General features: G+C 38.7%; 2 protein-coding genes across 2 annotated transcripts in view; both read right to left on the bottom strand.

Annotated features, from left to right (window-relative positions):
• Window positions 1-26964, bottom strand: part of LOC125181908 (adhesion G-protein coupled receptor V1-like) — a 66036-nt gene that overhangs the window by 18890 nt on the left and 20182 nt on the right. Inside the window, 17 exon segments of the mRNA XM_066985129.1 lie at window positions 1129-1338; window positions 2764-3578; window positions 4424-4605; window positions 4800-5044; window positions 6243-6547; window positions 7730-8424; window positions 10766-11026; window positions 12859-13232; window positions 14587-15330; window positions 16556-16773; window positions 18869-18995; window positions 21482-21748; window positions 22140-22263; window positions 22901-23064; window positions 23679-23859; window positions 25709-25894; window positions 25983-26109. Coding sequence (XP_066841230.1) covers window positions 1129-1338; window positions 2764-3578; window positions 4424-4605; window positions 4800-5044; window positions 6243-6547; window positions 7730-8424; window positions 10766-11026; window positions 12859-13232; window positions 14587-15330; window positions 16556-16773; window positions 18869-18995; window positions 21482-21748; window positions 22140-22263; window positions 22901-23064; window positions 23679-23859; window positions 25709-25894; window positions 25983-26109 — 5225 coding nt within the window.
• LOC136787848 (lysosomal protective protein-like) lies at window positions 8443-8883 on the bottom strand. The gene has a single exon (XM_066985224.1). The coding sequence runs from the start codon at window positions 8881-8883 to the stop codon at window positions 8443-8445; it is 441 nt and encodes a 146-aa protein (XP_066841325.1).

Below are 26964 nucleotides of genomic sequence, written 5' to 3' on the forward strand. Positions count from 1 at the left end.
TTTCTCAAATGTTTGCTTTCTCTTATAATTGCTACTTCCCAAATCATCTGCCATAAAAAAACATCAGGTTCATGGGACAGACAAAGGGAAGATGTTACCCTAGTGTTTCTGCAGGAATGTTTTCTAGAATATTTTAAATTCTTTGTAAGTCGCTGATAGATCTGATTTGCTTATGACTATTAGGTGTGTGTATGTTGGCAGTCATGAAGTGGGCTGGCAGGAGCCTCGTGCAGGCCAACAAAGAGAAGGGCAGAGTCCTGCCCCTGGCGGGGAGCAGCCCCAGGCACCAGGGCGTGCACCCTGATGGAGAGCAGCTTGACAGAAAGGGCTTGGGGTCCTGCTGGACACTGCACTGGGCAGGAGCCAGCAACATGCCTTGTTACTAAGAAGGCTGATGGCATTCTGGGCTGAATTAGGCCAAGTATCCCTAGCAGGCTGAGAGAGCTATCCTTCCCCTCTACTCTGCACTGGTGAGGCTGCACCTGGAGCACTGGGTCCAGCTCTGGGCTCCCCAGTGCAAGACAGACCTAAACGTACTGGGAAGACTCCAACAGAGGGACACCGAGGTGATCAAGGGAAGGGAAGAGAGGCTGTGAGAGCTGAGACTGCTCAGCCTGGAGAAGGGGAGGCTCAGGGGGATCTCATCAGTGTCCTTCAATACCTGAAGGGAGGGTGGAACAGGACAGAGCCAGGCTCGTGTCAGTGGTGCCCAGGGACAGGACAAGAGGCAGCGGGCACAAACTGGAGCACAAGAGGTTCCCTCTGAATATCAGACAGCACTTTTGTGCTGTGTGGGAGCACTGGCACAGGTTGCCCAGAGAGATTGTGGGGTCTCCCTCCTTGGAGATACTCAAAAGCCTGGACATGGTCCTGAGCAACCTGCTCTAGGTGGCCCTGCTTGAGGGGGAAAGGACCAGATGACCTCCAGAGGCCCCTTCCAACCTTAAGCATTCTGTGATTCTATGAATGCTTGCAAGAGTTCAAAGTACATGTCAGGTATGTGGATATTCACTTCTTGCTGGTGTTCTCTGAACAGTGAAACACAATCATTGTGAGTCATTATCAACTGAAAGCACAAAGATGGAAACTGGCATTAAAATTTGAGCGTGGTCAACACAAAGAACACACCTTCACAACCAATAACAGATCTTGAGGCTGTATGGAAGCTTATAATTCCTGCCACATTGTCACTTGCCAGAATAATCACTGTGACAGTGTCAAAACTGGGCAAAATTCGACTCCCTCCTTCAGTATGGACCAGGCTGATTTCAATACTTTCATCATCCTCTGGCTCTGGATCATCTATAATGGGCAGCGTGACCATCTTCTTTGTTTCACCTACAAGGAGAAGAACGTATACAACCGTGTGTCCACTTGGAAACCACCTTGTAAAAAGACTCAATCATCTCATTTTGAAAATAATTAAATACATAAAATATATTAAAATTGCATGAAACAAACTTATTTACCTTTCTGGAAGTCAGTGAATGTCATTATGAAATTTTATCTAATTACTATTGATCAGTCACATTAAGCCAATAAAACGATCACATCATTAAATATACTATGTAGAAATTAATTATATAGGAATTATTTCGGAGTGCCTAGAATTCTTTATTTTCATTACAAATTCTATGACTTTAAAATTTAACTTAGAAAAGGGGAATATCATTCTTGAAAAAAAAATAAATTGCCAGGTGCTAAGCTCTCCGATGAACCATTTACACAAGGGTGTACATTCAATATGAGTACATTTACTGAGCCAGGGAATGCATTGAAATGGGATGACATTTTGTTAGTTCCTTGCCTTTGGGACTATCAAAGAATAATAATGTAAGCAGCAAACACCGTTAATCTCTAGTCGCTATATATCCATTAAAATTTACAACACAATCCTGTTGTTCAGTGCGTGTGCATAACCCAGCTGTGTTTTATGATCATTAGAATATCAATTTACAGAATACATATGTATTTCCTGCTAGATTGTCTTTCAAAATACTTCAAAATCAGTTTTTACTAAACTTGTAACTGGTAATGTAATTACATGTCAGCCTCACAATCATTGCCAGCAGCCATGCCTTACTATTCAGATGATTTATCAAGCTAGCACACTAGAATCTTTACTACGCACCTGGAAATTGCTTTCAAAATATCAGTTCGATTAACTCAGACTTTGAAAAAATAAAATACAGCATAAAATACAGCATGCTGCATGGTACTTAAGTAATGTCTGAGAGGGACTTGTTTGTCCTGTTTGCAATTCTTTTAAATATGTTCTGTTATGTTACGTTTAAATATGTTTTGTTATGTTACAATATGATCTCAGAATTTAAAGAGATGTCATGAAAAATTAGTACTGTAGTGACCGAGGGCTAACAAAAGACCACTTAGGCCTGATTCTCATTTCCATTATCCTTGCTGTAACAACTATCTTCGACTTTATTAATCCTTACTTATGTGGTAAAGGAAATCTTTATAGTGCAATATTTATACTGCAATATTTCTTTAATAAAAACCCTTAGGTATTTATTGTGCTTAGATATTTCATTGTGCTTTGCTACCACTGTGTGTGTTCTGCAAGATAATGCTACATGCTAATGAACAACCATACTCTTTTGCACGTGTATCCTTAGCATTCAGGAAAATTTAGCCTAAGAAGAAGATATCAGTTGTCAAAACATCCACAGTATCGTGTACTTGTCACGTTCTTTTTTCTTTTTCTTAGTTTTACAAAACAGAAGCCAAAACGAGAGCTTGTCTCACCTTCAGCAAACACCAGAGTCTCACCGACACCTATAAAATCCAAGTTTGGAGTAGCAGTCCCACCAATGACACGCCATTCCACTGTCACTTGTCCCAGGCTGCCTTCTGTTCTGTGTATCATTAGCTGCACGTTGGTCTGAGGACGTTCCTCTACTTCAACATACAGACCTTTCTCTGTTGCATTGGGACTTACACTGTAGATCTTAAACACTCCAAATGCGTCTCCATTCATCATTATGATAACTGTGGAGGTATTTGGCTGTCCTATGGTTGGTTGGTTTTTTGAGCTGGCTGAGACGTTCATCAGTTCTGCTTTCAAAAGGGTTATAGTGAATCTCTCATCCAGTTCTGGCAGGCTGTCAGGCAGTATGGTAACTGTTAGATTTGCAGACTCTTCCCCTTCCTGCATTATGGCCCACTGTCTTGTAACAGGTTCATAATCACTGCCAGCGATGGCTTGTGTGCTGAAGAGGGCGAATGCACTGGTAACGTTTTTCTTGTAGGTCCGGAACCCTGAAGTGTTGTTAGTTAATGGGCTGATATCTGACGTCAGCCAAAGGCAGAGAGGAATCCCTGAGGCACTGGAAAATGTAAAGGCTGAACATGCTTGTTCTTTTAGGCACTGAGCTGCACAGGAATACACAGGGTCACTTGCTGCTGACACATTCACTCTGGTCTTGGATGGTTTGTCAGGAATTCCTTGTACAGGAGGCTCGTAGTAGGCCAGGATATCCTGACCTTGCTCCACAGCAAGAGCTACAACGTCAGTCTCAGAAGTGCTGTAGAAAATCTGCAGCTGACCAAATCTTCCCTCACTAAAAGACATTATAATAAAATAAAGTTCTGTTAGTTGACAAAGGATGTCTAATATTCTACATGTTTCTGGGTTAATAATAGAAGTGAACAAAATCAACTGACCCTTTCTGAATTGCTGAAAAATTCCAAATAACACATCAAAATGCATTCCCTTTGAAACTAGTACCAGAATAACTGAGTTATCTTATTTTTTTGTGGATAGCAAGTTTGATTATTTATAGCTTAGGTAGTAGTCTGTTAAGAATGCATATTTGTAAACATTTGGTTCTAGGAGTTAACTTAGTCTTCTTCAGGACTTGGCAGCTCTCCTTACTTGCAAGGAAGAAAAAGCCGGTGACACCCAGACTTATCATCCTTCCTCTAGGATCACATGCATAAAACCTGTTTTCCTTCTCTTATTTTCATCCTGTAAGGGCTGGCCATTTTGTCCTCCTGTTCAAATCACAGGAACAGGCTACCATGCAGGTTTAAATGATTTGATGATTAAACGGACAAAATGAATAGTACACTGTGTACGCTGAGTTTACATTGCCAATGTAAACTCAGCGTATTCAATGTATACTACTGTATACAATGTATACAATGTATATTACATGTATACAAATGTATACAAAGTATACAATGTATACTACAAAGTATTCAATGTATACTACGTTTAAGTAATTTATGTAATACACAGACATCTACTTCAAAAACAATGTGTTTGAAATGAAAATACATTGAGATGGCAGATCAAAGAATTGATGCACATATTTTTATGAGAGGAGCATGAAATTTGACATTATAGTGGAAACAAAAGTGAAGAATAAATAGTAATTACAAATAAAGCAAACATTATACAAACCTTCGCCTGACTGTTATGTTTGCCAGCAAATTTCTTTCTAGTGGCTCCTGAACTCGATATAAGGATTGATGAAAGAAAACTGTGCCATAAGGATTATCATTGGCAGGTATTATAATACTTGCCACGCCATCTAACCCAATAGCACCACCATTGGAGGCCTGAGTTAATTCTACACGGACAATCTCAAAGAGAAGAAAAGAAAAAGAAGTAATGCAGCTAGACAATTTGTGGTTTTTCTAACAATAATTACAAGCAAAGTATAACATGAAATTATAGCACCTTCCTGCCGGAACATTTCTTGTTTTCCATCATACATATTTCTAGAACAAGTCAAAATTAATACCATCTTCAAGGAAGATGTAAGTGCTTGACTTACTTCTTCTATTTCTGGAACATCATCAGCCAGGATTTCCAATAGTAGCATCTGAAAGGCTTCCCCAGGGGCAAAAGTAATATTGCCTGAGGCAACCTGCAAGTCCTCATCAGCAGGGTGTCCACCAATGGTAGCAACCCACTCAACAGTAACGTTACCAAGTGTCCCAGCATTGCGGATTACTGGCAGATTTATGGGTACTGATCCAGATTCAGGCTCCTCCACAGTAAATTCGGTCATCTGGAACACTGAAGTGCAGCACAAAGAGGTGTATTTCATTAACAGTAATATTTAAAATAAAAACACCATCCTAGTTACTGAATTATATATTTTATTTCACTTGATTGCATTCATTTGCACAATTAAAAAAATGTTAATCAGGTTTAAACTTCAAATTGAACTTTCAGTATCATTTTATCTGCAAATAAAATTGGCATGAAAATTCAGCCCCCACCCAAGAGTTTATTCCAACGTATCCATTGTTCAAGGCTAGCCATGATCTAAGTTTTTAGAAGACGGTCAGAAGGTAATTTTTCCCAGTGAGGAAATTTTTTATCATTTTTTATGTCACGTATGGAAAAAATGTGTCAACATATTCCATCTAAATTGTTTCAAATATAAGTCTTTCTTGTATAAAATCTTTAGTTGTTAAGAATGAAGTTAATGAATTATCCATGTGGAATTATTTACTTTTGTCAATTTCCTTTACATTTTGCTGATAAAATGGAATAACTGAAATAAAGTAGGGTACTAAAGGGAGAAAGAGTAAGTCAAATAAAATGGCTGGAAAACATACACCAGAAATACTGAAATAGAAAAAATAAATAGAAAAGATAAATTTCTAAAATGTCATTAAATTTTTGAAATTACCATTTTTTTCTCAAAACCTGTGTAATGAAACTATTTTTGGAAAGTGTCCACAATCCATTTTACTGATAATGATAGAAAGAAGAAAAACTACAATAACTAACAACCAGAACATACAAGAACGCAATTTAAGTCATATTTGTACTTTCCAATTTCCCCAGATATTTAAACCTGCTTTGCCTGATTATTTTGTAAAACAATGACACTGCACTATCTAAACAGGTTTTGGCATGTAAACTTAAGCTTCAAGCTATTGCAGAAATGCAACATTTAGAATAGATAAAAAAATACAAATTAAATTAAAATCCATCCCCATTAGGAGACTCCAAAATCCACCTTCGTCTCACAAAATCTTGATATATAAGTTGACTGAATGCTTCAATTTCGCTATATAAGGGCACCATTTGCCCTTACTTACACGTTTTAATTTAGTTTATCTTATTTTGTCCTTTACTGTGTTCATCCAGACTTCCCTTTTTGTATTCTGAAAATTTTTATTCCATTGCCCAGTAATAACTCACCCACAAATCAGCAGATTGCTACTGGACAAGAGAAAATATGCAAATAAGACTCATTTACCAAAGGATCCAAACGGGTCATCAGAAGCCTCAATGGTTATGACTGCCCTCGTCAAAGATCCAAGCAAGGCTCCTCCTGTCGTTTGATTCAGCAGCTGAACATAAAAGGACTCCTCAACTTCAGGATTGATATCATTAATTATATAAATTGGCACAGCTTTACTTGTTTCTCCTTCTAGTAAGACAACATCTGATGAGGCTACACTGTAGTCCTCACCTAGATTTGTACATGAAAAAATAACAAAACAATCAAAACACAGAAGAATATTAAGGCATTCTGGTTCATTATGAAACATCACTAATGTTTATCAGCACTAATATTTATCTGTTCTTTTTGCATTCCCTTGTGTTCATATGTTGGTGTGTTTTTTTGTGTTTTTTTTTTCTTTATCTTCATACCCAGAAAATACAATTGTTTATTTCCTAGTGCCTTTTAGATATTGTCCTGGTTCCAGTTAGGACAGAGTTAAGTAGCTCCTAGTAGCTGGTAGGGTGCTATGTTTTGGATTAGGATGAGAAGAGCGCTGATAACATGCTGATGTTTTAATTGTTGCAGAGCAGTGTTTACACCAGGCCAAGGACTTTTCGGCTTCTCGCTCTGTCCTGCCAGCGAGCAGACTGGGGGTGCAGCAGGAGCTGGGAGGGGACAGAGCCAGGACAGCTGACCCAAACTGGCCAAAGGGGTATTCCATACCATCTGACGTCATGCTAAACAATATATAGGGGTGGCTGGCCGGGGTGGGGGGCCGGCTGCTCGGGGATAGGCTGGGCATCGGTCAGCGGGTGGTGAGCAATTGCATTGTGCATCACTTGTTTTCTTACACATTATTATTGTTAATACTATTACCATTATCACTATTATTATTATTATTGTTATTATTATTTTCCTGTCTTAATAAACTGTCTTTATCTCAACTCACAGGCTTCACTTTCCCGTTTCTCTCCCCCATCCCAGAGAGGGAGGGGGGAGGGTGAGCGAACGGCTGTGTGGTGTTTAGCTGCCAGCCGGGTTAAACCACAACAGTCTTTTTGGCGCCCAACGTGGGGCAGCTCACAGCCACCGCGTGAACTGTGCTTAGCAGGGAGCAGCTGGCTCAGAGCCTGCCCAGGGCAACGTGCGTGCAGAGGCTGCAGTGCAGAGGGAAGTGGCAGGCACCGCTCCCGCCCCAGAGGGAAGTAGGTGCCTCCAGAGACGGGGCGGAGGAGAGACAGGAAGCCACAGCGAGGAGGCAGCTGCAGCGCCCGGCAGGGACGGAGCCCCAGGGACTCCTCTCCCCCCAGCCTGCAGGAAGCGCCCCTCCACGCCGTTCACCCCGGCTGCTGTCCTGACAGGCTGAGCCGAGCCCCGCCAGCTGCAAGTGGCTTGCGGTGTGGCACAGCCAAGCAGCAGCGAGGACGAGCCATGCAGGAGGCAGCCGGCGCGTGCAGGCAGGTGGAAGCACCACGCGCAGCCTCGGCGGCTCCTAGTAAGGCTCGTTCTTAATGAACCGGCTGAACACGGTGAAGGCAGCGAGGGGCTGGTCCGTGGGCACCATGTGGCCGGCTCCCTTGACGGTGAGGAAGGCAATGTTGGTGAACTCCTTCACAAAGCCCCCGATCTGGTTCTCGCCTCCTTCAGTGTAGAGCCAGGGCCGGCGAGACACCTGCACCTTCTGGCACAGGGAGTCCACAAACCACTCATCCGCGAGGAAGTTGCAGGCCATGTCGACATCCCCGTTGTACACCAGGATCCGGTATTTCATGGCTCCGAGCAGCTTCAGGTACTGCTCGGTCATCTGCATGTAGAGGCGCTTGTAGCTGCGGTTCACCTCGAAGCTGCACACCTGCCACTCGGGCGCCTCAGGGGGGATGTGGAGAGCCTTCCTCACCTCCGGGGAATTCAGATACATGGTGGGGGCTGTGGAGTTGGTGCACGGCGGGTCCATCCGCACCTTCTTACGGGCTACAGGCATGCGGAACAGGTTCTGTCGCCAGGAGAACCTCATCGGCATCCGGATGAAGGAGTTTCCCAGGTCGTGTGTGACGAGGTAGTCACCCTCGTACCTCATGCTCCCAGGGACACCACCAGCACACGGGGCGTAGAGATTGTAGATGTTGAGGCCGGACTCCTCTACAATCTGGATCATCTCCTCCATCTTGAGCGTGCAGTTAAGGTTGGAGTTGTCGTGGAAGTTGCACTTCCCCTGGGAGCAGCAGAAGGTCTATAAGTCCTTCCACAGCTGGGTCCCCAGCAGGCCGTGGTAATAGGCGAAATAAACCAGCGAGTTGTCGTTGATCTCATAGGAGGAGAGGCCGTTTCCCACAGCGATTCCCTTCAGGTTGAGGCTGGGGTCCTGCATCACCCACTCGGCCAGCGTGGGGATGTAAACCCCCCCGTAGCTCTCCCCCGTGAGGAAGAGGTCGTTCTTGGAGTACTCGGGGAAGAGCCGGAAGAACTCCTTCAGCGCCAGGTAGTTGTTGTGAGCGACCTCAGTGTCATTCGTGGCGTACTTCTTGTCCTCGGAGTACGAGAAGCCAACGCCAGCGGGGGACTCCAGGTAGAGCATGTTGGCAATCTTGTTCCAGGCGTAGTCGTTGTACTTCAGGCTGACCCCATCGGGCTGCACCAGGAAGGGGCCGTGCTCCTTCAGGAAGCCCTCCATGGAGCTGCAGCCGGGGCCGCCGTTCAGCCACAGCACCACGGGGCTGCCGCGGGGGTCGCTCTGCGCCTCCACGAACCAGTAGTGCAGGCGGGCGGCGGGCTGTGGTCCCGCACCACTTCTTCAAATAAATTTAACAATTCTGTGCTGTACATCAGGATTGAATTCATTGAAACAGATTATTTTTATTTCTATTTCTAGCACACGCTGTTTATTACCCCAGAATTTTAATCATAGGACAGCCCACGTTGGATGGGACATCAAAAGATGAAGTTCAATGTTTCATGGAAAAAAAAAAATAGATGAAATAATCCAGCACCATGTTCAACTGCATCTTAAGCACCCCTGGTGATGGGAATTCTACCATAGAACCATACATTGGTTTGGGCTGGAAGGGACCTTAAAGCCCACCCAGCGCCACCCCCTGCCATGGGCAGGGACACCTCCCCCCAGCCCAGGCTGCCCTCAGCCCCATCCAGCCTGGCCTTGGGCTCTGCCAGGGATGGGGCAGCCGCAGCTCCTCTGGGCAGCCTGGGCCTGGGCCTCACCGCCCTCTGAGGGAAGAATTTCCTCCTTCGCCCCCTCCCTCGCCCTGCTGCCCACGCTGCTGTTGGTGCAGCCCAGGGTACGGGTGGCTTTCTGGGCTGCAAGCACACATTGCCGGCTCATGTCGAGCTTCTCATCAACCACCACGCCCAGGTCCTTCCCCCCCCAAGGGGTGCTCTCAGTGCTTTCTCTGCCCAGCCTGTGTTTGTGCTTGGGATTGCCCTGGCCCAGATGCTGAGGTCGGGACAACCCGACCCTGTCCCTAAGGAAGTCGTTCCAGTAGTTGTAAAAAATTTCAAGACAAAACCTCTCCCACTCTATCTTTGTACTCTTTGCCCTCTGTCTTCTCCTGTGGTTTCTTGAGAAGAGAGAGCCTCTGTCAACTCTGGAGCTGCCCTTTAGGTACTGTAATAATGGGATCAAAGTCCCCTTCTAAAGGGTGAAAAGATCTAACCCCTTGAGTCTTTCCTTAGAGGACAGGTTCTCCAGCTCTTTGATCATCTTTCTGGCCCTCTTTTGGACCTCCAGTCTGCCCACATAATTTTTTAATTGTGGGCCTCTGTAGCTTTGAATTCCTACTCTTCAGTGTATCCTGGTATCCTGGTATTTCTTTTTTCTTTTTCTTTTTTTTTTAAACTAATTCAGATAAGGAATTTCGTAAGACTTTTAGAAAGCTTTCTCAGAAGCAGCTAAAGCTTCCCTTATGTATCATTTCTCTTTCTCTCCCCCAACTCAGAGATGCAATTCTGATTACCAATTTCAGGTGTCTCTAAGGCCAGAATATTGAATAATTTCCTTATGTTCCAGTTGCTCGCACACTTTATGCAGAGGAATAGATTAAAGCAGACAGTAATCATTTCAGGGAGACTCAAAAACAGCTATTGTTACAAGAACACCTTTAATCTCCTGTTTCTGATTTTGAATTTAAAAGGAGACAGAACCTGGATAGCCTTGAGTGCAAGAACAGCAATGAATCTTACTATTGCCTATTTAATTGTTGTGGACATAAATTTGAGTTACAACACTCAGATCAAACCTGATCATTTTCCAATTTCGAAAGTACATGGACTATCTACACTTTTTAAAGTATATGTACACATACACATAAATACAGTTAATATTTTTTATGTATATGTACATGTATCTAATATGTACATGCACACATGGTGACTTTTGAACTGACATATACACAGAGCTACAAATAACACTTTCTTGTTGTCAGGGATGGAAAAAAAGAAAGAAAGAAAATATATATATAACAAAAAAATAACAACATAAAATAACAAAATAAAAAATAATAATAAGAAAAGCCATGTGAAGTAAACACTCTCTAGTATGCAAACCAGCCAAGCACCCTCAGAAGGTATTTTCCAGGAGGTTTGTAAAGGACAGGATGAATTGTTAATAGGAAGGTAGGGTTTACCTCTGATCTCTGCCAAGGAACGAATGTGATAGTGCCACTGCTATTAGAAAAATCGGTAACAGAGTAATTAATGCCAGTGGAATCAACCTGTGAGATAATGTACTTTATATACACATAGTCTAGGGCTCCCCTTGTACGCTCCACAACACAGGATATAGTGGAACCTTCATCAGCAGTCTGGAAGAAAGCAAAAATTTGGAACGTTTATTACTGTCAAAGTAAATCAAGGCAATTTCATTAAATAACATGAAAATATTTAATGCCAGACAAATGTTCAAGTAAAAAATTGCTGTCATGTTACTTTCAGCTCTTTTGGAGTGTTAGGAAGCTGAAACTGACCTTGATGCCAATCAGAACAATCCTAGTGGAATCTGCAAAAGTCTGATGCCTCCCTGAGGACTATTAAGGTAACAAATAACAATACACTGCAGTTCGTCCTGGACACAACCCCTTTCCTAAAACTGTGCGTCAGAGACAGAATCAATATGCTTGAAATGTACCTGTCGAAAGCAAATGAAACTATTGCTTTATAATAACGTCAATATTGTAATTTTCCTTAGCAATAATTTAAAGAAAGATTTGGATCAGCACTTTCTCTAACCAGACACACTATGGATAGAAATAAACTATACCATCATCATTCAGAAAAACAGATTTTTCTCTTCTACTGTCCTCCTTACAATTCTGTATCTTCACAGATAACATGACTTCTGCAGCGACAACTTCACATCTCTGGAATGAAGCTTTAATTGGTACTGACCTTCTATTTTAGAAAATAACGTTCATAAAATTAACATAGAAAATAATTTTATCTGAAAGTTATTGGAAAGGTTAAAGCTATCTTATGCATTAGATAAATTTCAGGGCTGCTTTGTAAGAAAGCATAGATACTGTGTGTGACTTCAGCTGCCTAGTAGACAGATATGCACAGTTAAACTACTGGTAAAAAAATGCTGTGTTCCTGCATCACCACTAAGAGCTCTAATACTTCCCTGGTGAAATGGACATATGATAGGTGCAAAACAATTACCGTGCCATATAATTATTTTTTTTCTTCATGGTTGGCTGATGATCTGTGGCATCACAGCGTATCAGAGGTACTTGAACCTGAAGGAATCTATTATCATAGCATATGGTAGGCACACAATAAGCAAACTGAACCAAACTGAAAACTAGTATCACTCAGGCAAGACAGTTATTTTAAAAACATCATAAGCACTTTGATTAAAAAAGAATGTAATTAAAGCTCATAAGAGTTCCCAAATGAAAACTATATTAAATTTTTTTTTCCACAAAATAATCCAATACCAGTAGAGATAGCTATCATGTTATTCCCCCTTATAATTGATTAAAGAAGTAAAGAATGATTTATGTTTATTTCAAGCCTCCTCAAAAAGTAGCAAGTTTACACTCTGCATATAGAATGGATACCACTGAAAAAAGATTTCATCTGTTAAAACTAAAACAACAAAAAAAACCACTACTAAATCAACCAACTGACATCAAACATATGCAAATTATAACTTAGTTTATGACAGCAAATGAAGGTGGAAAAATCCATAACACTTTGTCATTGCATGATCTCTAGTAAAATTATCTCAAACACATCATGTGACACAGAAAACTAAAATAAAAATCTTTGCAATAATCCATTCTCAAAAAAAAACCAGAGAATTAAATCTTACATTTTAACTGGTAACTCAAATGTAACAGAAGTGAAGGTAAAATATTTTTCTAGAAAAAAAAAATTAAGCCTTAGTCTTCAGTTTATATAGTAAACTAAATTTTCTTAACCATTTTTTTCTTTAGTTTTTTAAAATTATATAGTAAATCCCAGTGGAACTGAGGTTGTATTAACAGAACATATGCATCTCCAAATCCTAGGAAAACTTTGCTTAACCACAAAAGCAAACACTGCAAAATCTAGGGTTTGTTCAGGTCACTTGGTCCTGCCATTTAGCTTTCTGTGCCTGAAATATCACCTACAATTTCCATTATGACCACCTTACCTCAGGGATACATGCTCCAGTGAAGCCAAATAAACCATTAGCATTATCACTTTTCTGTATTCTTAATCTTGCTGTGGTGTTTTCTTGTGAAATTCGAGCTCCACCACGCACAGAAATGAGCTTTAGTATGAATAATTCTTCTCCTTCTTCCTCTTTGTCATCCTTTGCAGACACGATGAATGATTTATTGGTCTCTCCTTGCCAATACTCCAAATACCCAGAGACAGGGTGGACATCACTTTTTGCAGGAGTTGCATGAAGTTCATAGATCTCTGCTCGTGTCAACTTACGCTCATAAAGCCTTACATCCTGCATTAACCCTGTGTACCTACTGCTGCCGTTGATTCCTGCTCCAATTCTTACTATTCCTGGACCTGAGAAGGAAATTATAATTTTTTCTCATGTTATTGTATTTGTATGAAACAGTCAGCAACTGACTACCTGTTTTTCTTAAAAACCAATGGTAAACTGTTCATTGTCCCTGGATGAGGAATCATATTGATCTTGAGATCCAAAATCAGGAGGTTCCTTGAGCCTCATCTCAATGTTACAGGTAAGTCCTCACAGGCCAAACAATTCCATCCTATGCTGTCCAAGTTTTTCATCCTATTAGTTCTAGCAGCACATTATCATCATCCCTCATTTTTATAAGTCTTAGAGACTTGAGGCTCCCTCTTTCCTCCACAGATTTTCAGAGCAGAACTGCAACCCCTTTTAGCCCTTGTTTTGCTGAACAAATCCTACTTTGTTTCCCTCTGCTAGGGCAGCTGATCCATTCTGATGATACTCATGATTACTGCATTAACCCTTCTGGACATCCATTTCATCCACCACACTGTAATTCCATGCAAATTCCAAACTCTTTTTACAACAGCATTTATATTTCTCTGTCTCCAAACTATAGGATCACAGCTGCCTCATATTCATTCCTACTCTATCCTGTTCTGTGCCATGCTATGCTCTTGTGCTAAAACACACACATCAGCTGTTTTCAGTTGCCTTTCAGAAAACGAAAGAAAACAAACAAACAAAAAAAGCTGTGCTCTTCAGTGTATTGTCATACATATGACACTGAGTGGCAGTTGTAGAGATGAGCAACCACAGGAACTGATAAAAGTCCCAGGGCACAAAGTGGAGGATGCTGAGAAAAACTGGGCTGCTATGCACACCACTGTGTATTACCCAACATTCAACGGAGAGAGATGACATACTTGCCTTACTATTGCATTATCCCCAGACACACGCCATCCCCACTAATAAAGAAAATTTACAGCACAGACATATCCTTCTAGCAATAAAAGCATAATTGCATTTCACATATATTTGTTCTAGAAACCGAGGGAGGGAAAAAAAAAAAACCTCTCAGCCTCTCAGCTTAGCTACAGTACTGCAAGTGTGATGGAAATTACTAATTGCAGAAGTACTATTCTTTTTACAAATGGAAAATTTGATTTCTTAAACTTCAACCTGGAATTTTAAAAGCAGAAATAAAATAGTACACCATACAATTAATAGTCCTCTACTCTCACTCAACATCGCAGCAGTTTGAATTTTTTAGAACATTCACACAATTTCCATAGGCTTTCTGAAAATCCTCAAAGAATTCTTATCCATTCCTTTCAATTAACTTAACAGATATAATCATTTCAGTGTATTTCTTCCACCTTTGAAGTGGCTAGACTATGCATTTCAGAGCTTTATATATGGAGAAAAATAGCAAAGGCTCACCATCAAGAATTGCTTCTCCTTTTAGACTCTTCATTCCTCCCAGAACTAGAATTCCATCAACGTAAAATTCAATTATACTTTCATCCAGAGTAATCAGAACGTGAAGCCAAGTATTCTCATCCAGGTATTTCATGACTGATGTTTTAGCCATGTATGTCATATTGGACCCTAATGCTGTATAATGAAGCACTACAGAAACATGAGAATCATTTGTCTGAATTTTCACACCATAATATAAAGTCCCATTATCGTTATCCTTTTCAACTATATAGCCATCTGTACTGACATTAGGAATTAACCAAGCTGAAAATGTAAAATTGGTTACTGCATTATTTCCATTGTATGGGTATTCAGGACCGATAATGCCAAATGCATCCTCTTTTCCACTGAAATACAGAGCGTCTGTTCCACTGTGATGGCGCCTCATGTGGGGCTGTGATTGTACTGAGCTTGGGAATGATCCAAGCAACAAGAAATCTACCATTGATGGCAGTCCAGCTTGGAAGGTACTAGACAGTATTTCCCAACCTAGTCGGACAACACCAAAGGTGCCTTGCTGTCTCCAGATGGTGAAGTCCGTAATATAGGAAAGGTCATCTTCAGAAAGAGTATCTTCCACTATCTCTCTGTCCTGGCTCTCTGGATCTATAACAAACACTCCAAAAGGGTCATCATTGAAAGGGATCATGACAGTTACAGTAGGACTGGTTTCAGATAACTGACCACCAGGACCAGGAGACCCACCTGCGTAATAGAAGTTAGAGTAAAAGTTAATGATTAAACAACACACTCAGAAAAAAGTTTCAAAGTACTTTTTTTTTTTTTTTTAATAAAACAAGTTTCTAAAAAAACCTCAAACCCTCCTTTAAGATCCTCTGGACTTATAGCAAATGATCTAACTTGAAAATTACATAGGTTAATTGTATTATTCTTAAAACACTGTGCTGATGTAATTTCAGTAGAAAACAAACCCACATGCTATTTTTCAGCTGTAAAACACACAGATGTCTTTCAGGTGAAACATGACAAGGTCCATCTTTTCTTAATTAGCCAATAAGGTAGGTTACCTTTGATTCGTTTGATAAGCATGGGGGCCAAATTCAATTCTTGTATTGCTCAAAGACTTACAGGAATAGAGAATGGCAAAATCTTGCCTGTTGCCTCTGATACAGAAGTACATACACCTTGCAGAAACAGTAACCAGTTGTGTGTTAAAACTGCTGCCCAGTCCTGGTGTTAGTCATCTATCTTTGCACAGTAAGAATTCATGATATGAAGATCATGTTGTGAATGGAGAATCTCCGTGTTCAAAGTGTACAGTGATCTACCTGTTATAAGCAGGAAATCTTTTGTACATCCGTATGGACTTCACTTACAGGAAAGGCCAACACACATTTTCACTTGTATCAGAGCACAGAAGACCATGAATAGTACTAAAGTGGAATTAATCCAGATTAGGAAATGTGTCCAGTAGCAATTTAAAGTTGTAATTTAAGTCATGTGAAGTGGTAACTACAAGTATTTTACCTCCTCTAGGGAAACAAACAAACAAAAAAGCAACCTCTATTATGGTAGACACACATAACCTTTAATACCTTTGTTATTTCTTTGTTAGTATCTTTGTTTTATATTTTGTGCATGGAGATCTATGTATCTGAAATTCAGAACTCTTGGTTTTTGAAATGAAACTTCTGAACTTTAAGAAGTTTAATTTCAAAAACCAAGAGGCATCCCTTTTAAAGTTCAGATCACCAAAATGTGTTTAACAGTAATTCGGGAACTGAGTAACTCTCTATATATGGAAATCAAGATTAAATGAAAAATAAGACCTAAAACCTTACCAGAAAAGCATAGGATATCAAGACATGATTCAAAGCAATGCTCTTTCTAGTGTTGGTTTCTTTTTGATTGATTAAACATAACTCTTTTCTACCAGATATGAAGGAAATGGTGATATGGAAGACAATACCTGAAGCATTCACCAACTTTAGAATGTAAAATTCATTGAATTCAGGAATTCTATCTGAAATGGCACGTAGCGTTATTGACTTCGACCTTTCACCATCCATGAAGCACACAGTCCCATAAGTTTCATAGAATTCTTCTCCTGGCTTCAGTGCAGAGTTATTATCAAACAACTGCCAGGTCAAAGAAACATTGCCGAAGTGTCCTCTGTGTCTCAAAATCCTGTTCAGTGATACAGAAAGAATGAGAGTCCTGGCAGGCATGCATCAGCGTTGAGTAGAAAAGGAAAATGTGGAGACTCCTTTTACTGTAATCTTCCTTACAGTAAGAAGTAATATACTATGTAATATAAAGTAAAATGCTAATATACTACAACTGTTCCATGAAGCCTTCCTTTTAAAGGCAACCACTTTTGCAGTACAATTCTACTCCCGGAATACGTACTTTAGAAAACAGAAGTAGCATACGCAGGTCCATGCAGAATACTACTGTGAAGCTACACATCACTGTGTCTTGTAATTCCAATTTATAATAATAAATATGAATGCATAATAGTTCAGAAAGTTAACATTAAAAATTAATATACTTGGACACTCTTAGACAGGAAAGAGAATCATCTACATTTAACCACAAACGTTTCTCCTTTCAGTCATCAAGTCTACTTAAACTTTTTCTTACACTTGTATTAAATTAGAATTACATTCTACGGCTTTCAGAAATCTACTGTTATTTGTGATTAAGAACGTAGTAAATGAAAAGATTTTTTTTTTTTTGGTAACTATCTGCTAACACAATTACACTAATTTCAAAAAGGCACTACAAATAAAAAGTGACCCATACAGTGCCTTTATTAAGAGTGCGCTTACATACAGGAAGTTTGCTTCTGTCGGTTTGCACGGTGACATAAAATGCCTTATAAATAGATTATATCAGGTTGAAGAATTAGTTCAGCTAAACTAGTCCAGCCACAGCAACACATTTACGTTGTTTCTGCTTCCAAAGGTTTTTCTTCTGTGGCGTTAACCAGGGTGCTCTATCCCAGCTGTGTAGCGCTGCTGCACTAACTCCAATTACCTCATTAAAACCTCTGTGTTTTCGGTGGTTTGGTTACATGCTACTTTGACCACTTTTTTATATGCTACACAACTGTCAAAGTAGTGACAGTATGGAAGAGACAGATCCCTAGTAAATATATTTTATCAATGATGACTGAGCAGGTTCCTCAGATGTTGGAGATCTTGGTATCCTATAATTCCATAAAGCACCTGTATATAAGCATGTTTACATCAAAACAATATTCTTAACACCACCAAATCCACAAAAATTATCCTGCAGATTAGACTATAAAGGACAAAAAAACAACAAAGCCCAAAACAGTGAACAGCACAACAACAAACACACAATGAACTTAATATCCTCTTTTCTTGAGACTATTCATATTTCAGATGTATTGACACAAGCATAAAGAACCAATTCACAGCCATAAGCATCTGCTTCAAGGCTTTAAAACAAACAGACAAAAAAAAAAGGATGATTTTTTAAATGCAAGAAGAACCTCTTCCCTAACTATTTGCACTATCGCATTTATTGTGACCTAACTTCTCTTTACAGCCTGTCTCAAGATTTCTTAACGAAAAATCATTTTTTCATCCAATTAAAACCCCATAGTAAATTTATGAAATGAATGTAACAAGGCGAGATGCCAAGTGCATTCAATTTTTAACCCTGCTAATTCTTCAATATATCATGGTGGCACAAAGGAAAATACTTTCAAAGGTCAGACTAATGAAGAGTGTCACATCCGGACTTTAAGTATAGATTTCAATCTGTAATTAACAGATAAAAGAAAAAAAAAATACAAAAACAGAAAGAAAGAATACAGTAGTTTGCAGTTGAAAATTTCAAAGATGGGTACAAAAAGCCACCTAGTGCCACACAGTTTTATTTAGCTATTTGTTGAGTGGTTTTTTTTCTTTTTCTGTCAGCCTAGGTTATATTGTGCTCAATCATTCAGATTTTTCTGTATCTACAGGTTCCTGAGATTATAACAGAACATCAATGCTGAAGTCTTATTTAGTTACATTTCAACATGAGCTTCTGTGCACTTTTTAATATTTACTGTGTACTCCATAGTATTACAGGTGATGTCTTCAACACATTACAAATCATTTAATCCAAAATTTTGTAAAACTGTTTTTCTATAGTGCACTTCTATCAATGCACACTTGTGCATTTGATTTAATCAAAGTGCTATTTATAAAGTACCACATACACCAGTTCCAAAAGAGTGCAAAGATATTCTTTAAACGTTACTTACCAAAAAATGTTACTTTTGCCTTCTTCAACTGGCTTCTCTAAAGGTTCCAAAGAGAAAATTCCATTAGGATCATCATTTGCTTCAATAATAACTGTTGCCATTCCAGCCTTAAAGATAACTGTATCTCCTAAAAAAGAGGACAATTATTATTATTAAAATTGGAATCAGAAATGTAGGTAACTCTAAATCCAATTATGTTTTCTACTCACTACAATTGCTTTTATACAAAGAAAAGGACAATTATAAAAGTCAGTGAAAAACAGAATTTGAGGTATTCAGCAGCAGGCAAATCAGAGTAAAAGTATTTAAGTAGTGTACCATCCAGAGAGCAAGACGTAAGATTTTCAGGAAAAATGACATGAACTGAGAAGATGTGATTCTTACTACACAGTATCCTTGCATGTAGTTGTTATGTGAGGTAACATTTTCTGTTTGATCATCTGGACAAGTCAAAAGAATAAGATATTCAGAGGTACAGAATAAAAGAGTAAGGTATTCAGAGAGCCGCGACCTTCTTTAGACCTAGAAGAAAAGTATTGCATTTAAACTAAATACAAGCTATGAGCAATGTCTAAGAGTTTATTCACTCCCATATCAAAGAATATCTAAAAGGAAGAAACATAAGATTCTTATTATGTAGATGGGAAGCTAGCAGGCTTTCAGTGTGCATATTAGTACAGGTAAATATTAAGGGATGTTAATTCTAACTCCATTGCATTGTCCATAGATGAACATAATGTGTCCACACCCACCCCATTTTTTGTCTTCTTTGAAAGTGTCCGACTAAATTTTGTTCCACGTTAAACAATGTGCTTATTCCTCTAACTTCATATACCTCTATTTGTATTTTCTCTCAGGAACAACAGTCCCCAAAAAAATTTCAGAACAGTCAAGGCCACTGTATGTAACCAATCATAGAAAGAAAACCAACTTTTGCTTTCAGGAATATGTATAGAAATATTCTTTATTCTTAGTGATTCTAGAATGGCTGTAAAACTATATGATGCTCATTTTAGAGGAAAAAGGAGGCTATGGATACCCATTCCCCATGTGCTAGGAGAAAAGCCATGATATGTTCCCAATGGGGTAGTATTGGGAGCTACCAGTAGATCCTGAAGAAAGTTATTAAAGTAGAAAGAGACAACAAAAGAGAAAACTTATGAAGGAAGAAGAATGGTTTTGTCTAATCCTTTCCCTAGTCTGATATTTTATAAGAGACCTGGGTACTACAGTGAATACCAGCCGACCTTGGGAAATAGCTTAGCTGCCTTATACTCAAATTACTGCTTTCCCTGTCAACCTCTGGCTGCCTGCTACCAATGTTCAGGGAAGGATTCAACTCAAGATCAATGCTGCCTTGTGAGAACCTCACAGGCCAGCCGCAGGGTGTCCACTGTAGCATGACCTCAATCACTTCAGTCTTATCGACTGCTAAAGACTAAGACCATCAGAGACTGTAATGAGAACTAAGATGCTTAGCGTGCTTACAGATGAAGAAATCTAATTTTAGGTTTCCTAATCTTGAATTGAATACCTGGTAGGTATTTTACTTTGAGAACGTGTCACACAATCTGAAGGTATAGTCTGATGGTTAATTGCCATCATCTTTCTTTGCTTTATTAAATTACAGCCCCTCAGGTTTCAATGGCTGATTCAATACAGCTTTGCTTTGCATTGCAAAGATTTGCAGCAGATTCAGAGCCTGTTATTACCTCTCAACTAGAGAACAGTAAAAAATGAAGGGCAGTAAATTAAAATTTGATAACACAATTGCAAATGACTCTCCCACAACACCATGAGTTTTGTTGGAGCTAGGTGTGGGGAGGGTCTTTATTAAATACTTAGGGCTCTGGAAAAATTATGAATTTCTTATACTTCACTTTTATTTTCTCATGTATATTACATAACAGTGATAATTTATTCTAAAAGATATGTATTTCAAAAACGTGAGGAATGGGCTGAATAATTTTGGTCATTCCTTTTTAAGTGTAAACTTTGAAAAATAAATAAATAAACAAAAATACGTTATTTCTAAGGTAATAAATCCTTTCTTTAGAGGTGGTCCCCTGGGTAAATTGTGACATATATTTTTCTGCAAATTAAGCCTTTTAAAACTATAGTCTCAGAGTGAAAAAAATGTATGCATACTTTTCGCTACTAATAAAATAGAGCAATTACATACCCTTCCTCCAAAATATGGCAGTTCTGTTTGTTTTTACAAAAATCATGTAGTTTTGTAATACACTCTGGAGCATGAAAAAAATAACTAAAAGAATACCTCTTTTCCTAAGACTGTTGGGTACTAAATTTTGTTTTTTTTTTTTTTGCTTTGTGTTTTTGTATTGAAGTCCATCTAATTTGGAGCATTTATATTTGAAAAGGGACTTTCACTCCAGTTGTTTTTGCAGGCAAAGTATCAACTCTATCATTTGATTTTTGTTTCCAATAAAATAATTAAGGATGAAAATTCAAACACAGTATGCATTTATTGTATAAAAATCTTGAAGCAAACATTATTCGTATAATTCTTGGCATTTAAATATTGCTTTATGATAAGACCAAGATACTAAGAAATTGCCAGCAAAAAAAAAAAAAAAAAAAAGGAAGACTTACCTGTAGAATTGAAAAGGATAATATAAAATGTTTCATCAGTTTCAGGGGTATCATCATCGTTGATATACACAGATAAATTCTGCTCCCTTTCTCCAACATCAAACAAAATGACACTGTTCTTTCCACTGGGAACAAAGTCTCCCTCTTCAGCTGTTGCATCTCCATTAACAGTAATATACTGGACAACAACAGCGACATCAGCAGATCCATTCCTTAGGACTGTAAAGTTTGCAACACTTCCTTCTTGAACACTCACTGTCACAGGTTCTGAAAATACAAAAGCAACAAATCTGTCTGAGTTCAAGCCTGAGTTGCTTGCATTTGCTCTGTTTTCTTAATTCTCTCTAGTAGGATCTTCCTCTTCAATGAAACAATAAGATGTATGTGATAAAGGTAGGAAATAATTCAGGTACGAGAGAATATTTTGTACCTTGCCTCCTAACTGATCTCAACATCAACAAAGAGAAAAATGACACACACAAAAAAATGGGAAGGTTCTGAAGGAAACAAATATAAATTAAATACAAAAAAAAAAAAAAGTTTGGGGAGCTTTTCCACTTGCTCTTTTGGGATTACGATTTCGCAATGATCTGGTTTGTGAAAAAAGTCCGTTTTAGGTAGTGTATGTATTCCACATTTATAAACAATAATATCTAACCTGCAAAATAAATGGGATCATCATTCTTTGTTATTTGTAAAATTGCAGTGGTTACATTGCCCAGCCTGGCTCCACCGGTAGCATTGAATAAACTGATGGTGAATACTTCCTCCTCTTCAGGCACCTGAAAGTATTAAGACATTAATTTCTAGCATACAAAACACTGAAGAATTTAAAATGAAAAGTTAGGGGGATTAATAAGCCAGAGATTTCTGAGTGTTGTTTTTATTTGTCAGTCCTTATGTGTCTCAAGAGGGATGATAATTCATACAGTTATACAGAAATTATCATCCATCTACAGTTTTTGTAAGTAAGTCCCTTCCTCTTTATCTTGCACAGATGACCCAAAAGTTACCTTCCAGTTTTATGTTTCTGATACATGTAGTTTTTTTTACAGCTTTATTTATTTATCATTAGGTGTAATCTTTCTTATATTACTTCAAATTTATCAGCATATAGGATTAGGATTGAAATTAGGATTCCAGTTATCAAGATACGAGTTTCAGTCAAACTTTCCTATAACTTTACCACAGTACAATTACTCTCAGCTTCTACCTTTTTTGTTTAGAGGTATGCACAGCTTCTGAAATTTCTCTATGATTTGCAGACATTATCTCAGTTCTACCCAAGTATTTTGATATTTCCTACAAGTTATTAGGCTCTTGAGAAACACACATTCCTTTTTTCTCCTTATACTCTAATGTTTTAGTACTTACTCTTTGTCCCATATTCTCACCCCAAAACACTGTAAAAGTGTTTACCTCATCTGGCAGTGAGTAAATGGTGATATTTTTTGAAAACTCCAGATTATCAAATAAAATAGTCCCTTGCTCTGGATAGACGTCATTGGTACATGCTGGATCAACAACCCAAGACACACTAACATTTCCATAGTTTCCTTGATTTCTTACAACTCTGTAAACAGCTAAAAAACATAAACAGAGTCAGTGTGCATATTCAGAGCAACAGAAATCAAAAAGGAACATCTGAAACATCTGAAACTGAGAAAAAGGAAATACAATAATAACCAATTTCACTTCTTATGAAACCAGTAACATGTTGGAGTGCTACAGAAAAGGACACACAAAGACAGATTACTAAAGCAGTGCAAACTGCTTTAATTTCACATGTTAATTCTTGCCTGTAAAAGTAATTGATAACTGAATAGATCAATTAAAATCACCCATAGGAAGATTTAACTCTATGTTTCTCTTATATAACACCCCATTCTTCATTCTCCACAAACAGAGCTACTACCTCCACGTTGCACTTTGCACATACATCAGTACTCCATCCCTCCTGTCTGGAAAATTCTCTAGCAATCCTTTTTACTCAGTTAATCCCTCTGTTTTTCCACACCCATACTTCTCCACTTCACTCTCCGCTGCTCATCTTGCTTGGCATTGTACCAATCTGTAAAGTCCTGAGTGGAGATTTTAGTAAGAAGTCTCCTAGACTTCTGTTATCCTAGAACAGGGAAAATAAGACTTGCAGAAGCAGACAGCAGATAAAGAAGTAACTCTAATAAAAAGGAATTACCGGTATGGATGACTTCTCCTTTGCTTTCACTTATTGTTACTGTTAGTTCGTAAGGTAGAAACTGAATGATACCATGCGGATCATCATTCTTCAAAATGGTTATATTGACCATTGTGGCATTCCCCAACTTGCCTGGCATTTCACTGTAGCCACTAAGTACCACAGAATATAGCTCATCCAGCTAGAAGAGGGAAACTCAGTCAGAACAAAAATACATATTCAACATCCACATCAAAAACAAAATGGTCTATAGTCCACAGTCCCCCATCAGGCAGAAAGGGATACAAACTTAAAATGAAATCACACACATTCTACATGCAATAAACGTTTGTATAATGCTATCAAATAAAGGAAATTGTTAGAACTTTCTATCTCTAAAAGCATCAGTTTCTCCAAGAGTCTATTATTATTATAAGCAAGGACTTATTTTGTGTACTTAATTTAGAATCGCATAATTTCACAAGTAATGTTTGTAACACACTCTGAAATGTAAATTTTCTTTCCTCCAAGACTTCTTAAGATTCCTGGCTTTGTAACAGGTAAAGCAAAGATTTTTAAACCATGGACAGCATGCTAATTTAGAAAGAATTGATCAACTGGCTTTATTAATCTAATGGGACATGGTACTTTCAAAAAAGTATCAGAGAACATTAGAAAAAAATATTGCATTTATCTATCTAGAAAACAGCATTACTCTACACTGGGGAGAACTCAGTGAAACTGGCTGGTGGTTAGCAGTAAAGAAACACACATGAACTGGTTCTTCACATACAATTCAATTAAACAATGGTGTTCAGTACTACAGAATGTCATGGATGCTAAAACCTTACCTGCGTTCAAAGCGTAACTGCTTCAATTAACAGAAAGAAAATCTGAAGGCACCCAAAGATACCATCCATTACTCCAGACATCCTTGGACTGCCCACCATTGGAGGCTGGGATGGCATTCTGGAGGAAAGTGATTATATATGTCCTGCTCATGTATGTGGCTTTTGGCCACTCTTGGAGATAGAAGAGTATAAAAGGACCTCCTTATTTTTTAGTCCTGACACTACAATTCGTATGTTTTTGCCTGAGCGTTTCAGCAGGATGACTTACCTAGTCTAATAATACTGCTGTAAGCAGGGAAATACTTTTATCTCAGCCTGCTGATGAACTAGTAAAAACTGGGAATGGAACTATTAAATAACCCGCTGTTTTAGTGCCTAAGTTTTACTAGATTAACTTATGTTCCTGGCTTCTGTAGTGGAGTTCAGACTTCTTATGTCTCCTTTCTTTGGAGTATGTAGGGAAAAGAAACCTGAATTTCTACAGCAGCCTATGCAATTGAAGTTGGAGTTGCTGTGATCCCCTGATTTCCTCATCATATGGTCCTCCATCCCTCCTTCAATCCATGACTGATGACCACCTGGCCCTACAAAAAGATTATTAACCTTCCTAAAACCTTTATGTTTTGTAAAGCTGGCTTTCTGACATCTTACTCCTAGATCAGCTCATTAGCAGGATCAGACAAACACAACTAACTGCTTATGCAAAATACAGCATAGGAATGTGCATGTAAAGGCAGCAAAAAATGCTGAATCACAGCAGCTAAAATTTATGTTAACATAAATGTGGTAAAATCAAACCCTTGCAAACTTCCTGATGGAATCCAGGATGGCTGATGCACAGGAAAGGGAACAAGCTACAGAAAAGCAGAAAGCAAAGAGAAAAGCAACAGACACATGCCTCAAATTGTGCAGATTTCTGGGATTACAAAACAATAGAGATATCAGAGAAATGAATATTCAGGCAAGACTGACAAGACCTGATTTGTATTGATATAAAGTGCTTTCATATGGTGCTTGACTATCTTATAGGCCTTTCAGTCACTCCTCCTCTATCTATTTCTCACACTTAAGAAAAAGAAAGCCTTCAAATGTTACAGAAAAATTGCTGGTATTTACAGGTGAAACCATCTATATTTTAGTAAGTGACAAACAAATATGTATGTGAATGCAATTTAAAGAGAGAAAAATATTAATTCTTACCTCTGGAATCCCATCCATCCTTGTCAGTAGAGTAATTATGATCTCTCTTTCACCAGGCTTAAACTCCAGAATTCCTGTGCTTCCATAAAACTCATTATTATCTCTTGGTTCTACAGTGTAGCGCAGAAACTGTCTGATGAGGCTTCCTCTAGTGCGAACAATCTGCAGCTCAACAGACTCCCCTTCCTGCAAAAAAATAAAATTAATCTTTTTCTAGCACTCTGTTAGAACTAAGTCGTCTGTAATGTTTAAGTGACGTTACTCGGATAGCTACCTTGATGCTGTAGGGACCTCTGGAAGAGGAAGAAAATTCGAACACTCCTCCAGGATCATCGTTTTCCAAAATTGTAATTTCACAAGTAGTAAACCCGTATTTCAGTATCTGATTTTCCACACTGACCCTGAGAAAGGAAGGTAAGAGGTTTTTTTCAAGTTGCAACTCTGTTTAGCAAATCCATACAGAGGAGATCAGGATATTGACAAATTTTATGAATAAATTATGAAAGCCAACAGTTACCTACAAGGATTAAAACAAGTTAAGAATGATACAACATCAGAATGTTTTATCCATTCGTAAAAAATGAATAAATAAATAAATAAAATAAATAATTGCCTCTGAAGTAACTTTTTGTTTGTTTGTTTCTGATTAGCTTTTTATAGCTAGTAACTCTGTTGTTTGTTTGTCTGTTTTTGATAACACATGCACACAACACACAGGAAAAGAAACAGAATAGTGCCAGGAAAAAAAAAAAAAAAAAGTTAGTTAAATTCAGAACTACTTTGTACTTGGATCAAGGTATAAAGGAAATTCCAAAATCACCTATGCTGAGATTACACTGAAAAGCATAAATTTCCATTATTGCTTTGTTTGTCAAAGTTTACTACTGACATAAAGAGGCAGAAATTTGACCCTCGATACCATGGATTTCATCCTCAGCTCTGTGTTAGCCTGCCTTCTGTAGATGTGGAGACTACCTGTAGGATCCCTGTCTGACTCTACAAAATGTTGGACCTGCTCTCAGTAGCTCAGACTCATTCCCCTTTCTCATTACTCCTTTAAAGCACATGCTGAATGGTGCAAGAATGAAGTACGTTGACCAAATACGCATACTTCAGATTCCTCTCAGTAAAGGATTTCTCTCTCTGGGCTTCTCCTACACCCATCTTGATCGTACTCTGTGACAGGAATGGGCAGTATCTGATAACAGTAATGAACCTTGCATATTACTTGCTTGCCTTTCCTCAGAAGCAGTAAT

The sequence above is a fragment of the Anser cygnoides genome, chromosome 31, assembly GCF_040182565.1.
Source record: "Anser cygnoides isolate HZ-2024a breed goose chromosome 31, Taihu_goose_T2T_genome, whole genome shotgun sequence".
Classification (NCBI taxonomy): domain Eukaryota; kingdom Metazoa; phylum Chordata; class Aves; order Anseriformes; family Anatidae; genus Anser; species Anser cygnoides.

Coding starts and splice junctions, on each gene's coding strand:
- LOC136787848 (XM_066985224.1), bottom strand. CDS start 8,883: ATGGAGGGCTTCCTGAAGGAGCACGGCCCCTTCCTGGTGCAGCCCGAT.